Here is a 16,474-nt window from a genome sequence, read left to right as displayed (position 1 = left end):
ATTCATAGTTTTTGTTTTATATCACTTCTAAAGTTGAAAGGTTTATCAATCGTATCTCGATTATTTAATGATGAATTTAAAAATCTTTCAAATTTTTAGATTTTCCGAAAAAAATTATACCTAAGTACGTTCTCGTGTACTTAATTCAATTTAAAATTTCAGAATATCAATAAATGAAAAATTATCAAATGAGGATAGTGAAAAATATTTTGATATTCGTCACTGAAGTAATTTGATCGATACGATTGAAAAACCTTCCAATTTTCGAAGTAATAAAAAACAAAACCAATAAATTTTTTTTTGCGAAATCAGTGAGTTTTGTCTAAAATGCCATACGAAGTTCTCTTCCAAAATTGAAAGAATCGATCAAGACATTTCTGTCCAGAATCAAAATGAATCTCCACTGAAGAATATAGTGAGAAAGGTGGTGTACACCCTTAAAGGAGCTTGCAAAATTTCTTGTTTAAATATACGTAGAATGTACGAGCAAATTTTCGAAAAAACTTAATATCTACATATTATTTTAGACAGATCCTACTTATTTTATTTAAAATTTTGTCTGTAGATGAATATATTAACAATTTCAAACTTTATGCAAAATCAAATGTGGATTAGGTTGAAATTAGTTTGTAACTAAGTACATATATGTAAAAAATTCACTCGAATGATCTTGCCGAATTCCAGAAGGATCATATGATCAGACATTATAATAAATTCAATTTCAATATGTAAAATTTACCTACAACATTTCTGTTGTCTCCAGTGAGAATCACTAGCTATCAAGGCTTTTCTTACTCTTTAATTATACGCAATTACTTTTCCTCCATTTTAGAAAAATAAGTTTTCTCTCATATTGTATTGTGCTGAAAATTTCTTCAAAATTGAATGAGGCATACTGAAGTTATTGATTGAGGTAGTGTCGATCGAATCGGGCAAATCCTCATGTAGTCTCAAAAGGCCCCAACCATAAACCAAACATTATTTCGAAACTGTATTGACTAGATGTAAAATTATCCTACGGAATCACTCTGTATAGTTGAACAACATGCTTCAAATCCGATTTGTCGTTCATCAGCAGCATCTAGGAAGGAATAATCGTACTATTCAAAAATTCAGTGACTAGGTGTTTGTCTGCAATGAACTTTTGAATAATTCGGCAATTCCTTCCTAGATGGTGCTGAGGGACGTCATTGAATTTGAGCAGAGATGTTTCTTTTTGTAAGCCAAACAACATTTTTTTTACGTTCTGTTCAAATATATTGAAAAATATATTTTAAAGGCAATATTCAGAAATAATTATACGGAAATTGTAGAGGGTTTTTCAGGAATGAAGGCAATAACAATGAAACGAATATATAATATCATTTCCCGTACAAAATTTTGTTTCATAAACAATATGTTTGGTCAAAATATATGAAAATATCTATAGATAGGTAAGTGATAGTCAAAATAATTCTTTCAATATTATATGAATAATTAAATTAAAAGCAATACAGGTATTCCTACATCTCAAAATTATTGAATAATCTTTGCAGTGTCCTGAAAGCTTGAATCTGATACAAACCTTAGTTCAGTTTTCTATTTGGTATAATAGACAATGAAAAATATAACATTATTATTCTGTACAAAACTATCAAATCAAATCTAATCAATTATATACATGGTGATATGATACCACAGTATAGGAATATATATATATATATATAGTATAGTTCCTATACTGTGATGATACTTTAACAATGAGACTACTGAGATGAAGATAGATTGATGTCAAATTCGAATGAATTCTTCTCAAAAGCAAACCAATCTATTGCCCAATTGATTTCAGCTTGTTTTTATTCCATCATTGAAAAATTACCCCTTAATAAAATCCGACTTTCGTTAGAAAAATGTGAAGGCGAACAATAAAGGAAAAATTTGTTCACAAGTTGCTAATTCACATTTTCTCTAGTCTCAACCTCCTGTTTCTCTTGAGATTCAACATCTCTTTTCGCTTCAAGAATCACAGATACTATTTTCAGTTGGGCTTCTTCACATTTTTTTTTCGGTATATCTCTCATCAAGGAAATCATATATCTGGAGAAAATCTCCAATGAGTCATCCCTCAAATCCCTTGATTCCCTTGTATCTCTCGATTCCCTGTTTGATTTTGAAGGAAGACTTCTTGAAGAAGAGAATTTCGGATTGAACTCATCGTCTACAAGAGAAACCTTAGGTTTTTTTGGTTTTGGTGCGGGTAATATTTCAAAGCGGGTTTCTTCTTGCATATCCAGTTTATCATCATCCTCTTGCAAATACTCATAGTTTTCGCCTTGTAGTACTATATATTCTTCTTTTCCTATATATGCTTCTTTTGTCATAAGATCATTGTCTATTGACGATTGATCTGGCTGGAATAAAAAAGAAATGAATTAGTTTAGGATTCTAGAAAATGAAATATGTGAACATAAAGAATAAACAATACGATATTATGGAAATATCAATTGCTACTTCCAGCTATATCAAAGGTAGTGGATGCACTAGAATTTTGGAAAACATGAAAACATTTTTTGTTCTCCGATTTGAACTCTCAAAATGCATTTCAGACCATCCTGTGAACAATTTTGGTTTTGGTGACTGTATGTCTTTCTACCCGTCTCCTTGTCTGTCTGTGTGTCCGCACATCCTTCTAGCAACTATAACTTCTACAATTTTTTTTAAATTCTAATGAACTTTGGCATGAGCCTTCAGTGTGGGCCGTAGGTGGTCCCAAACAAAATTCTGCTTGTAGTTATGAATGGTGCGCATTTAGCGTAAAATTCTCTGTACTATCTCACGCACTGCCTTCCGATTTTTATGGAAATCGTCGGACAGTAAATTGTTTCTTGGAAATTACAAAAACGCTACATTTCTGGTTTTTCCATATCTCAGGGATGTTCAGATCAGGTAGGAAGTAGTTATGTGAAAATTTGAGCTCAATGTCTAGATGCCTTTCTCATGCGCAAACGGGGAATACTAGGAATCTCAATATTTCGTGTTTCGTGAGTTTTTACGGGGTGAGACATTTTATTGAAATAACTCTCTATCATCAAGTAATTAATATTAATATAAGCAGAGACCGAGTAAATCTAAAAATCAGAATCAACATAAAATTTTTAAACGCATTTTTGGGAATCGACTACAGAAATCGAATTGTGTACTCGCCCCATCTCTCTTTTGTGTTTTCTATGGACTGCAAATGTGTATTTACCTCAAAATGGTAATTTCAGATTTGGAAAGTGAAAAGTTGGCTAGACTTCAGCCGCATTTTCTCTAAGGGCTCTAGCCGCTAGAGCTAGAGCCATCTCAGGTTATACAATTGTTCTTCGATAAGACCAGCCAAAATTTCATTATCATGGTGTAAAATCCATCAGCTTTATTTACACAAATTTAGTTTTTTTTTTAATTTATGTAACATTTTTAGGACACCAAAATCGATATTTTGTTTCATATTAATTGAAGGCATATCCTTGACAGATAATAGGTACTTCGCATCACTAAAAAAATCAATTATACAATAGATGCTTTCCAAACGTTCTGCAGTTTATTATTTATCAATTAAGCAAAAAATTACAGTTAGATTAAAGCCCTTTATTTCATTATTATCATTTCAGAACTCCGAAATCGATCTGAAAATTATTTACTAACAAATATACTCGGAAACACATATACCTATTATATTGAGAATTATTATAAAAAGAATAAAGGTACGGAGTAGAAAACAAAATTTTGCATAAAAATAAGGTTCACAAGAAAATTTTTTGAGAAACGAAATTCAAATTGTATATGAATATTAGATCAGGGATATACCTACTCCATTTCAGTAATTTTCAGATTATTCTCCAATGAATTTAATTAGCCATGACCTATGTTCAGGTACTTATTTCCCCTCTATGCAGGTTTTCAACGAAATTTGTATATTTCTAAATCATTCCTAATCTAACATCCATAATTTTGGCGAATAAGATAACTGAGCAACCGAAAAACTTTGTCAAAATCATTTTTTCAACCTATATATCACGTCCAGGCTCACGCCTCAGTGAAAAATGTTTATATTTTATTTTTTCAGAATAAACTATTATTATTATTACATATACTGCATGTGCAAGTTACCTATTTCTTAAATGCATTTTATATAAACGAAACTATTTGTAATGGATAGGAGAAAAATAAGAATATACGTTACAAATTCTTCAACGACAAAATGTATTTATAATTACTTTATTCAGCATATAGCTATGAATAATTCTGAGAATTTCAGATAAATATTCTGATATTTTGAAATTATTTCACAAAAGCCAAGCTTAGGCTGCTGTGGTTCTTCAATTTTGGAATCAAATAAATCAGCTCTTGGGGACATGATTATCGAAAGTTGCTATTCATCCAAGGACATTTGATTTGAATTGTATTCATATTCATGGAACATCAAGTATCGATACCATTCGATTTAATGTTAAGGCGGTTTTGAAAATCTATACCGAATATTCCATCTATATGTAACTACTTAAGTTATTGTATTCATACCCAAATATCTTTGTGTTTGCATTTCAGATGCTTAATCAAATTTGATGTCGATCCGCCATTCACTGCTATCTTCCTGAGGCAAGTATCACATTGTGCTTCTCCTGTATCGTTTTTGGTGAAGAAATCCCAAATGAAACTCCTTTTCATTCTCGGCATTATTCCACTTTATTTGAGTACCACGATTTAATACAAAATACTCGTTGAAAAGAAAACTGTAATCTGTCAAAACTCACAATTCGATACGAATATCCGGTACACAACTAAAGTAAACGGATGATCCGCCATTTTATCCACATAGAACTCGAATGTTGATGGAAAATGTTGCCAACTGAAGAAAGACGAAGATTTGGGCATCAACCTATAGTATTTATTTTACATCACACTTCAAACAAATGCATCAATGAAATTGAAGAGTGAATATTATTAAATATTATTAAACAAAATGTTTGCATTCCAAACGAAAAATACAATATGAGTCTATGAATTCAGCGTACAGAGTATAAGGAATTAATATGTATCGAAACTGCTCCATAGATGTCTCTGTTATTCATGCTGTTTTTACTGAACATTGAGCAACAATGTGAGATATTGTATGAACATATGTATATTTTGCTCGCATTTTTGTATATCGGGGTGTAATGAAATTGTTTTTCTGTATAATAATCTTAATCTGTATAATAGCCTATTGCTATTTAGGATCTATTCCTCACAGATGGCGCCAAAGTTACTCCAATGGATTGCCAAAACAGAACACAGAACCAGAATAGTGGTTTTATTCCAAGATAGTCAAATCTGGATCGGCATTCAGTAATGAACATGTGTGATTTTAATCAACTTCTTATTCCTATGACTTCAGTGTGGGTTGATAGCTGTTTGTTACTCAATTAATCTGAGTGTAAATGAGAGCTTGATGTTGCACTCTTTATTTCATTCGTAGCTAATGTAAGTTTATTGATCTTTGGACGATCGGTTCGTTTTAGTGACAAGTAGTGTTCAGGTTAAATTGTATATTCTCTGGATTTGTTGGCGGTAAATATCAATGATGATGATTTAAAACTGAATGAACTAACATAGTGACAAATACCTACCTACTGAAATTACTAATTTAAACTAACACCCAGTCTTCGTTATTTTTTTAATCCCTCACAGTATAAATAGGAAGAAGTTGATTTTTGAATTTTGCCAAATATGAAAATGGGTATGTTCAAATGTTGCAGTAGTAGGAAGGCAATTGAAGTAGGATGAGAATAATATCTCTATTGTATCCAAATATCCCCGTGTGACCTTTTGGCCACAAGATCAGAGAATTGTAATTGTATGTCTATCTCTCTGAATTCCCAAATTAGATTTTTTCTGCTAAATGTTTTTAATGTTGAAATTCTTCAAGATCTCTGAAGATGTTTGGAAGTAAATCCAAAGCCGATTGAAAACTTATAATTCCAATTTGAAATTGGAACGGAAGTGGCCTCTGGATGAGGATGGAATTGTATCCTTCGCCTACTTGAAGTCATAAATGAAATCTCAATCACTTCTAACAAAAATAGGCTGCGTTCATTCATTCTTTTGGACACCACATAACTCTTCAAATGAGATACCTATACGCAATTGGTGATTAAATAAACAAGCGCTGAAAATACTCTTATTTCACGTTAGTTCTACGAATCAGACAATTCTGTCAACATGAAATTTGCATGGAGCATCAAACTGTTAGTCTCCATCTTAAGGCAAAATTTTATCTTTATCGCATCAGTAGTCTTGAAATTATCTCTAATCGATTTTTGTCTGTAAGTGAACTTAACTGCAGCATTCGAGATCCGAAAATAACAGACATGATGAAATCATGGAGTGATCTATTCGGGAAAAAAACTCTTAGTCAAAAGGGTCAGGACCTATTTTTGTAATCACTCGAACATTGTGAATTATCTGGATACAACATATTTATCTATGGGGAATAACCAATTAAATAATGATTTAAATCATTTAATTTCAAATTTTATACGATCGTTGTTATGGATCAAAGGAACAATTCGCATTTCTTATTGAAATCACTTCTGAATTATTGTCAATGCCTCATCTGTTTCCTTCAGAAAAATCTGATTTGTGTTTCTAAAAATATAAGAAATCTAACATGGAGTATGAGTAGTAGTACCTCTTTTAGCGATGATTGGTGACAACCATGGCAAATTCGTTCCTCTTTTGGACGGTCTGAAACAACGTTTGGATATTGATCTCTGTCCAATCTCTTATACTTCATCCAGGAGTGTTGTCTCCTTACTGATCCTCGTTTTTCTTCTATTTTGGATTTATGATCAACTGGGCCAATTGATACTGATCAACCCTAAACACGTATCTGAGAAGGCCTTTTCCTTATACATATTACCAAATATAAGAGTTCATGAGAAGATCTTAACTTTCAATACCTCCAGAAGCTATTTTCCGAAATTTTGATACGCATCTAGCTTTGTTTACTAACGTAAAAAAGGTGTGGCACAAGATGATTCAGGTCTTGGACTTATTTAGTGACAAGTTAGTTTTGAGAGAAAAAAAAAGATCTTTGTTAACTATTACCAGAAATCCTTGGAATTCGAAAGACGAAATATATAAGCCTATCCTGAAATTTTCACATTTTTCGTATTGGATTGTGTAGAATCAAAAAAGCATAGAAATTTTGCGACCTGGCGTACCCACAAACTTATTCTCTGAAGCTATCAAAGTAAGCTGCATGAAAATCTGTTACTTAATGTCGGCATTCAAATTTTAATCGACCAATAGTCTCTTCCTATTGGCTACCTGCACCGTTAAATGGAGGATTACAATTTTAATGCGGCATTAAATTTTAATGAACCTTCCTGAAACTGGTTGTGATAATTTCGAAAAGTGGCTTTTATAAGTATCAAAAGCTGAGATCAGAGAATGCAATAAAAAATAATTATACTCAAATATATAAAGCACTGACGTGAAGTGTAATTTTTCCACTTCATTTTTCATGTAGATTTTTGGTTCTCTATACCCACTTACATAATTCAGACTTCTGAACACAAAGAGTGAAAACCTGATGCGACATGATATTTTCAACAAAATGTCATTTAGGTATTTCTTTTTCGGAACAATTTTCTTTAGGAAACGATAAAGCATAGGTAGGTATAAAAAATGATAAATACACGTTATTGAAGTTCGATTATTCCCTTTTCGATATTATATGCCTTCATATCCGCACGAAATCATGGGAATTCCACATTCAGTGTTCCATTTAAGAATATTTGCAAGATTAATAGGTATATCATTTTCTGTATTGATAAAATTATATGTACCGGATTTTTCACTATAATTGGACCCCCCTTTAACTTTGTTAATAAAAGAGGTACAAAAAAATGTTTTCTACAAAAGTTTCACGAGATCGACTAGTGTTTTTTAAAATGATCTCACAAAACATATTGATAGCAACTTCATTTTTTCAAATGGAACACCCTGTATATTTTTCTATATTTGACTAGCTCTTTTTCCCCTGATTTCGAATATATAACATATGTTTGGCCTATTTCTCTTATTCTGAGTACCACAGAGTTTCGAATTTTAAGAACCACCTGGCATGCTAAGTAATCAGTTTTCAAGTGAAAGGCAGCGATAACTCAAAATACCCTTTTTTGATTTATCTGGTTGGCAACGATATGACATACGTTTCTCACTAAAAATTGGAATTGGATCATTTGGATGCAACTCCATATATTCTCTCCTTGTAGCTTTCTCATTTTTATTGTTCTCTACATAAAGCGAAAATATTTCAAATTTTTCCGCTTCTGTGTAGTGCATATTCGATGAATAGTTTTATTCAATGACAAACGTATGTTATATATCGTAGTCAAAGAGATAACTCAAAAAAGGGCCTTCTGAATTATCGCAGCCTTCCAATTGAAAACAGATTAATTAGGTGGTTCTTAAAATTTGAAACTCAGAATAAGAAAGATAGGCCAAACATATGTTATATATTCGAAATCAGGGGAAAAAGAGCTAGTCAAATATAGAAAAATATACAGGATGTTCCATTTGAAAAAATGAAGTTGCTATCAATATGTTGCCCACTCTGTATATATTTCGTTTTGTGAAATTATTTTAAAAAACTCTAGTCGATTTCGTGAAACTTTTGTAGAAAAAATTTTTTTGTACCTCTTCTAGTAACAAAGTTATAGGGTTGGTCAAATTATGGTGAAAAACCCGGTACCTTTACTCAACTGAACATGAAGTGAAATTACAAAAAGCTTGTTTACATTTTGAGATTGGCCACGTTGAACAATTGAAAAATGTTGTTGGTCGACCTGTATTTTGACATTTCAAGAGATACGCTATAAAATAGGCACGTAAAATGCCTAGTGTGATATGGGGTTTCAAATAAATCCATTTAATACTCGACCTATTTTCAAGAAATTGATACAATAAGTGGATAAATCTGAACTTCTAAAAGTGTCAATTACTCAAGTAGTTTCTCCCAACTACAAACTATTTCGTAATATCTTATTTTTCCCAAGAACTAACTCCTTCGTCTTATCAAATGCCATGCGAGCTATTGAGAACTTTTCCTTAACCTCGTTATCTGTGGAATTACAAATACTATAAGATCATCACATTCACGACTTGAATTTTTTATTTGACGAACAATACGCGTATTGCAATTTGCTCATGTTTAATGCCATCTCTGATTCGTTCTTGAAGATGAAACTTCAATGCCTTCGGAAAGATTATTATAGCATTCTCATCTAACATTATCTTCGGTAGACGATTGAAAATACTATAAATTAAATGCGAGTTGCACCTTCAAAAGGATATTCATTGTCGGAGGATGAGCTGATTTTTAGTCTATAAATCTACAAACAGACACACAAAATAAATGTTCATACATTACGACAGCTCTTAAATACATTGCATTAACAAGAAACGCTAAAAATTCTACACGAGAATTTATATAATAAAAAAAAAATAGATTAAACAAAAGGGCCGCCACTTATTGACCACTTATTGTCTAACCCAGCATTTCTCAAACTGTGCGGCGTGGCCCCTAAGGGGGCGCTTTTACATGACTGGGGGGACGCACAAGATATTGAGAAAAAGAAAGATAAAATATTCATTGAAATTTTATTTGATAATGACTAAGAAACATTATTGGAGGACTTACTAATGGCTAACATGAGCTTATTTTAAGGCGCATAATTTCTCTTAATTTGGTTCCATGTTAGAGAGGAACACTCTGAATTCATTTTCTACTTGAAATTTATTTCTGTATTTGGATTTCAAGGAAGCAAATGCAGAAAATCCAATTTCACAGAGATAAGACGTTGGAAAAGGTAAGAAAATCCTAGGCGCTTTGGCTTTTATAACAGAGTAGTCGTTCGGAATCTCAGTCCAGAAGTTTGTTAAGGATTTATTAACAAAGTTCGACTTTTGTAAAGTACTTGATAAAAAATCAATTAGTTGTTCTTCTTCTTGTAGTGATAGTCCAATAGTTCTATTTTCAAAAGGAGTGTTACTAGTTTAAAATTCAGATTTCAATAGATTTTCCAATAGAAACGATACAATTAGTTTTCAACATTGCTTATGTCATTTATGTTTAGTAAGTTATGCGATTTCATCATGGAAAGGTATATGCTTCAACAACGTTTAGAAATTGTTGAATTGTTTTATCAAAATCAGTGCCCATTTGTGAATATTAAGAAAAATGCAAGAAGAATTCCAGGAAAATATTGTTAAGTTAATCGAATATCTACTCGTGGTATTGTAAACAAATTTGAAAGTGAATTTCCTTTAAACTATACAAAAGTACAGTACCAAGTAGGTAATGAGCGGTACAACTTTCAAATTCGTCAGACATAGGACGAAAAGTGATTGAGTCGATTAACTGAAAAATGTCGTCCATGAATTCTTATTGTAGATATTTCTCTCAGAACCTGCTCACATATGAGCATTGATAAAAGAATTCAACAATTTTTAAAGGTTGTTGAATCGTGTATCTCATCATGATAAAATGACATTATTATTTATTGACATTTCTTATGACATTTGTGTTGAAGAGGTTACTTGGATCGTCTCCAAAAGCGAAGTAAGTGCATAAATAAACAAGAGCTCGAAAGTCAGTATTGTTATCGAATTTTAATCAGTTCATTTGAGTATTATATCTGATAGCGATAATCTTAGAAGATTATTATCTTTTAAGTAAAATTTTCGCCAGAAACCTTCTCTTACATCCTACCAGAAACTCTATCTTCAATACTTAATGAAAGCCCTCCGTATATTTCGAGTACATCTCAAATTTTCTTATGTCATCAAATCGCCATCAACATCTTTTTGCTGATGTAACTGAGAGATGCATAAAAGGTCGAGAATAATAGTGAAAGTAGAGACATATTGTTGTGAATCATCGAAAATCGAAGGAAGCTACTAGCGTGGGCAGTTATCACTTGAGCATAGTCACGAACTCTCTAGACGTCATTGTAACGTGAGAACAAAGCTCCATCCAACACATAATACTCCTCTTCTCTTAAGAGCACGAAGCACTTATTTTTCTTGCACTGTAGCGAAGATTAATAGAAATTTGATAAACTGATATAAGCATCACTAAAAAGTAAGACACAATAGAAACACCCTGTACAAATCGTTTGCGGGCTCATATTTATGGGACTTTTTATTCTTCTTAAATTATTCAATCATAAATTTTGTTTGCTTTTAATCCTTTCAAAAATGAAAATTCAATCACTGCACAATTCTTGATTTTTTTCATTGTGACAAAATACTGTGGCTACTACTACTAAATGACTTGTAAACAAAGAATGAATAGGCAGATTGAAATGACACTTTACACAAGTTCATATGGAGACTGTACCAACAAAACAAAAAAATTTAGGCTACTAGCAAAACTTTTTTTTTTCTGGACATGCGAAGACATGAAAACGTGCTTTTTATCGTTTTTTCTGTTGTACATCAACCAAAAGAACTGAATATTGCATCTCAAAGAAAATTAGGCGGAAAATTAATATACGCTCACTGCGAGGAAACATGAGCTCCATAGATAAGAAAACTTCTTACAATTACGTATCACAAAACCCAGACTTTTCAAGGCACTAGAAGTTATAGCTCTTATATGGAAAGAAAACGTTGGTTTCTGATCAAAAAGAATTCCTAAGTATCTCGCCAATTCACATGAAAGTTTGTATAGCGAAACTAACTTGGACTTGTACCAAATTCCATAGCTCTGTTCATGCACGGATGCAACGAAAACAGATAGATTGCTTCCTCTTTCGATTAAATTATTCTCCGCCACTGACAACAAACAGTTTGAGCTTTAATTGATAGTTCAGTACCCCTGCTTGTATGCTTATTTATTTGAGGTCCCTGGAAGCTCCCAAACATTCCTGAAATAGTTATTGATGTAGTTCTGTTATGGAATTACCATTCAATTGGATTAATGAATAGTGATAGTGTGTGGCAGATGAGCTATTTTTAGAAATCTTTCATCTTCTATTTAGTAATTCAGATTAGGTACATTTTAGAAGGTTCCGTGTGCCATACATCATATAACAGTAGTAATTGAAAAATTGAATTTTTTCAGTGAAATATATTTTTGAAGAATGTTCACTACAGGATTAAATTTTATGGTTATTTATTGAATAGTTCTCCAGAATATAACTAATTTCTTTTCCAGTCTTTAGTTTTCCTCTATCATTTGGTTAGCATATCTGCAATTTTCGAGTTTTGAACAGGAAATGGTCTCAAACTATAAGATTCGACTCACGTGGATGACGGATTCGTGATAAAGCTTATATATTTGGAACAAAAAAACATTTCAAGCTTGGTGCAAAATTTCATGTGGATAGTGTCATCAGAACCATAGAAAATTCGTATTCGTGAAGAAAACTTAATATTTAATAATAATTTAATATTTTAGTGACAATAGTCCTCACTTATGAGGCTCTTCAAGTTTATATAAAATAAAAAATTCAAGCTTTATGCAAAGTTTCGTAATAGTCCCGTCTTCAGAATCATGGATAATTCAAGCAAAACAAAAAATTTGAAAAGCACTGACGTGAAGTCAGGAGTTTTTGAGCACTCGTTCACTCATTCGCTAATTGCACCCTTGGATACAGTTCTTAGATCTCCAAGGGCATGAATGGACGAATGCTTAAAAACTACTAACTTCACATCTTTGTTTTCACCATTTTTAGTCAACTTTTCACGAAGTTATATTTCAATTTTTGCATAACGTACACACTCAAAGCTGCGATATCCAATCGTCAGTTTCATTTTGATCATCTCATCAATATTCCAATTGATGCCATTACATTTTTTAGGTTTAGGTTAACCTTCAATCATTTTCTGGTTGTAACGTCATGCCTTTCGATATCTTCCAAGTGTATAACTCTTATAATGGCACTTTTAATTACAACATTATAATTTTCTGCAATGGTTATCCTTCACACTCTACAAGTTCTTTTTGAATTATTGAAGAGTTACTGAAGATTTAACATTTCACTGTGATGTATCTAATGGAGATTGTTTCGACTTAATTACTCATTGCCTATAAGCTCGTTCCAACGGAAAGTTTTATTTAATATTCGTATTTCAATAGGATGTATTTTTTATTAACTTTTTCGATTCATCATCTTGACTAATTTTTCTTTAAATAAGTAAAGATGTAAACGTAAAATTGACTAAATGCGAAGTGAGAATTTGCAAAGTAGTTTGATGCAGTGAGTTCCTGTTCTACATATTTATTATACTCAGAAAGTAAAGCCTTGTGATGCCAAGGACGACGTTGTCAGTACACTATTTTCTTCATTCTCAAGGCCTTCTATAAAATGTATCAATGAATTGGGTTCCAATATATTGCTTTGTTGTACATCCAGTTTAATTGATTATAATTTGAGCCAACTACATTAATTCAATTCCTATAGCATATGTATCAGATCTAGAAGCCGATTCATGAATGTTTTAAGGAATAGAATCCAATAGAAATCATTGAATAAAAAAATGTGTGGAACCATGTTTGGGAGGTGGGGCCAGTTGATAGGCTCAAGAGAAAAAACGATTTGAAAAAAAATCAAGTATATTACTGAAAATATGTATACTGGTTGAATTTTCATGAATAAACCAGAAACGAAATTTAAAATAAAAAGTGGCTGCGATTACATCATCTTGAAAAAATTGGAGTGAGATAAGGAACAAGTTGAGGTGAGATTATAGTTCTCAAGATGCTCTCAGTGAGCCTGAAATTTGAGACACCCTGTATTATTTACATTGCTAATCTATTCGGTTCTAAGAACAGAATAAATCTTCCGGAGAACTAGTCCCTACTTTTTCTGTATATCCTTACTTTATTGAATATATAGAATTAGGATCATCTATAACTTTTTGAGCTGTATTTCCACTTGTCCCAAGTACATAAAGACAACATAAGGATTAGTATATTTGAGATAGTAGGTAAATTCTCTGATTTTCATTAAAATTGAATTCGTCATCTTGCCCCAAACTACTCCAATGAAATTTTACACCAATTCGTTATTCTTATATAACGGGTGTTTTTTTTCGAGGTATATAACTTTAAGTTGGCATAGCTGTTCAATATGGCGACCGATTCAACAGCTGTCAACAACGCTTGCAAAAAATGCAATTTTATTTCGAAAATAATGGTTCTGTGCGGAATACTTATCACGCACTACGTTCATTTTATTTTGTCTAGCGATGAAGCGCACTTCTGATTGAATGGCCAAGTCAACAAACAAAACTGCCGCATTTGGAGTGAAGCTAATCCTCAAGTGTATGTTGAAACACCGTTACATCCAGAAAACTGACTGTTTTGTGCGCTTTATGGGCTGGTGGAATCATTGGTCCGTACTTCTTCAAAAACGATGATGGCCAGAACGTTACAGTCAATGGTGATCGGTATAGAGCCATGATTACTAACTTTTTCATTCCTGAATTGAACAACCATGATATCCAGGAGCTATGGTTCCAACAAGACAGCGCAACATGTCACACAGCTCGTGCCACAATCGATTTATTGAAAGATACGTTTGGTGACCGCCTAATTTCACGTTTTGGATCTGTGAATTGGCCTCCAAGATCTTGTGATTTAACACCGCTAGACTACTTTCTTTGGGGCTATGTAAAGTCATTGGTCTATGCGGATAAGCCACAAACCCTTGACCATTTGGAAGACAACATTCGCCGTGTTATTGCCGATATACGGCCACAAATGTTGGAAAAAGTCATCGAAAATTGGACTACATCCGAGCCAGCCGTGGCGGTCAGATACCAGAAATCATATTTAAAATTCATACAATTATTTGTTGATTATAAAAAATTGTCAACATATTCGACACACTTTCGAATTGTCATCTAATAATAAATCAGACTGTAATGACTACGCAAGAATAATATTATCCCGTAATTATTATTTTGGCAAAGAACTGGTTACCTATAATTATTTTAGTGCCTCGAGGGAAATTCAATTTCAGATAAACTTGAACGATTTTATGATTACCGCTGGCAGTTGATCATGAAAACTTACTCTTGAACGATGTGAATTACATAACTCTAATGTTTCGTTAATCGAAACCTATACGTGTGGTCCAAATAAGAGTTGTAATTTGGAAAACTATGGATTTTTATAGTCTGACCATAAGTTTTAAAAGTTTAGTGAATTTCTGGGTTTGGCTATATGAAGCAAGGACTTTTTCATCTTTTATCTACAAGCTCGGTACAAAAATTACTTTGTCATTTCCTTGGTATTGAAAAATCAAAATTAAAAAATCGAGGAAGGCACCGTGTTTAGTCGGTTTTTTTCATAACATAAGTATACAAACTTAATTTCTACCAAGTCCGATGTATTGTTACGAAAAAAGTGTCAATTTCTTCAATATCTGCATGAATTCTCTAAGATTCTGGCTTCACGATCGACAAACAATTTTGCATATAGTTTGGAATTGCCATAATTTCTTCACACGCAAAATTTCAAATTGGTCGGAGTTGATGTCACTAAAATACTAGATTTATTTTTGGATTCTGCTTGAATTTTTTATGGTTCTGAAGAGGTGACAGAAACCAAATTTTGTGTGAACATTGAAATTGTCATTTTACATCTATACGCAAAATCTCAACACTCTCGAATTCGTCATCACTCTCTTGAGTATTTTTTACTGATATTTTTCTTGAATTTTAGTTTTGGATGCGGTCAAAATGAAATTTTGCATGGAGTTCTAAACTGTTGTTACACATGTAAAGTTTCCATGATAATTGGTGGTTTGTAAAGAGAATAGATTCATAAACTAAATTAATTAAAAAAAAATTAAACTGAACTAAATAATCTTATAATAGTGGTAGGTTTTAATCAACTAAACTGGCATTCGAGATCAATCCAACCCTGAAAGTTTCAAGTTCATAATAATCAGGAAATTGAGAATATGTAACCTATTTTCAGGGTGATGTGCAATGTAATCATCATCATTACTAGTTCATTCTGAAAAACTTATGACGTAAAAGTAGAGATCCAGGTGTTCACGCGGAACAGTTTAGTTCACCACGTTCTTTTTTTTTGTAAATCCCCCTTTTTAATGATTTGATATATGTTGCTTATTCAAAACGAGGAAATCAGAAACCAAGGTGTAAAAATTGCAATTTCAATATTCTTGGAGTAATCCGAGTCATAAGCTCATCCAGTACTACCAATTTCCTTTTCTGCATTTGAACAAAGCACGAAATGAAAGACTTTCTAAATTAACTAAACAAATCTTACATCAAGTTACACAACTCGTGGAACTGTAGATTAGTTCTAACCCAAATTACAATCCATTATAATCTGAAGAATAAACAAATATTTGCACAACGAAGCAAAATTGTCCTGGCGTGTAATTTGGCTGCATTATGCAACGATGATACTAATTGTCATGAA

At 32.3% G+C, this 16,474-nt stretch overlaps 2 protein-coding genes across 4 annotated transcripts in view; one reads left to right on the top strand and one right to left on the bottom strand.

Moving 5' to 3' along the window:
* Positions 1–1,337: 1,337 nt before the first annotated feature.
* LOC123676787 lies at positions 1,338–4,969 on the bottom strand. The gene is made up of 2 exons (XM_045613000.1): positions 4,543–4,969; positions 1,338–2,390 (listed from the first exon to the last, which is right to left on the bottom strand). The coding sequence occupies exons 1-2, from the start codon at positions 4,696–4,698 to the stop codon at positions 1,932–1,934; spliced, it is 615 nt and encodes a 204-aa protein (XP_045468956.1). The 5' UTR covers positions 4,699–4,969; the 3' UTR covers positions 1,338–1,931.
* LOC123676761 (prolyl 4-hydroxylase subunit alpha-2-like) overlaps positions 4,602–16,474 on the top strand; it is a 32,859-nt gene continuing 20,986 nt past the window's right edge. The window contains exon 1 of one of the 3 annotated variants that reach the window (XM_045612975.1): positions 4,602–4,620. The gene's annotated coding sequence lies outside the window, so the exon portion shown is untranslated. Of the gene's footprint in view, positions 4,621–5,301; positions 5,572–16,474 lie in introns of those variants that run through there. The other 2 variants (XM_045612948.1, XM_045612966.1) reach the window with 2 other exon arrangements.

This window comes from Harmonia axyridis, chromosome 1 (assembly GCF_914767665.1).
Source record: "Harmonia axyridis chromosome 1, icHarAxyr1.1, whole genome shotgun sequence".
NCBI lineage: Eukaryota > Metazoa > Arthropoda > Insecta > Coleoptera > Coccinellidae > Harmonia > Harmonia axyridis.
Note: the sequence above shows the minus strand (reverse complement) of the source record. Positions and strands in the feature narration are given on the sequence as shown.

Excerpts from the sequence above, each read along its gene's own strand:
- LOC123676787 (XM_045613000.1), bottom strand. The coding sequence starts at position 4,698 with ATGCCGAGAATGAAAAGGAGTTTCATTTGGGATTTCTTCACCAAAAAC. Across the intron at positions 2,391-4,542 it reads GCAAACACAAAGATATTTGG|CCAGATCAATCGTCAATAGA; the intron begins GTATGAATACAA and ends TTTTTATTCCAG.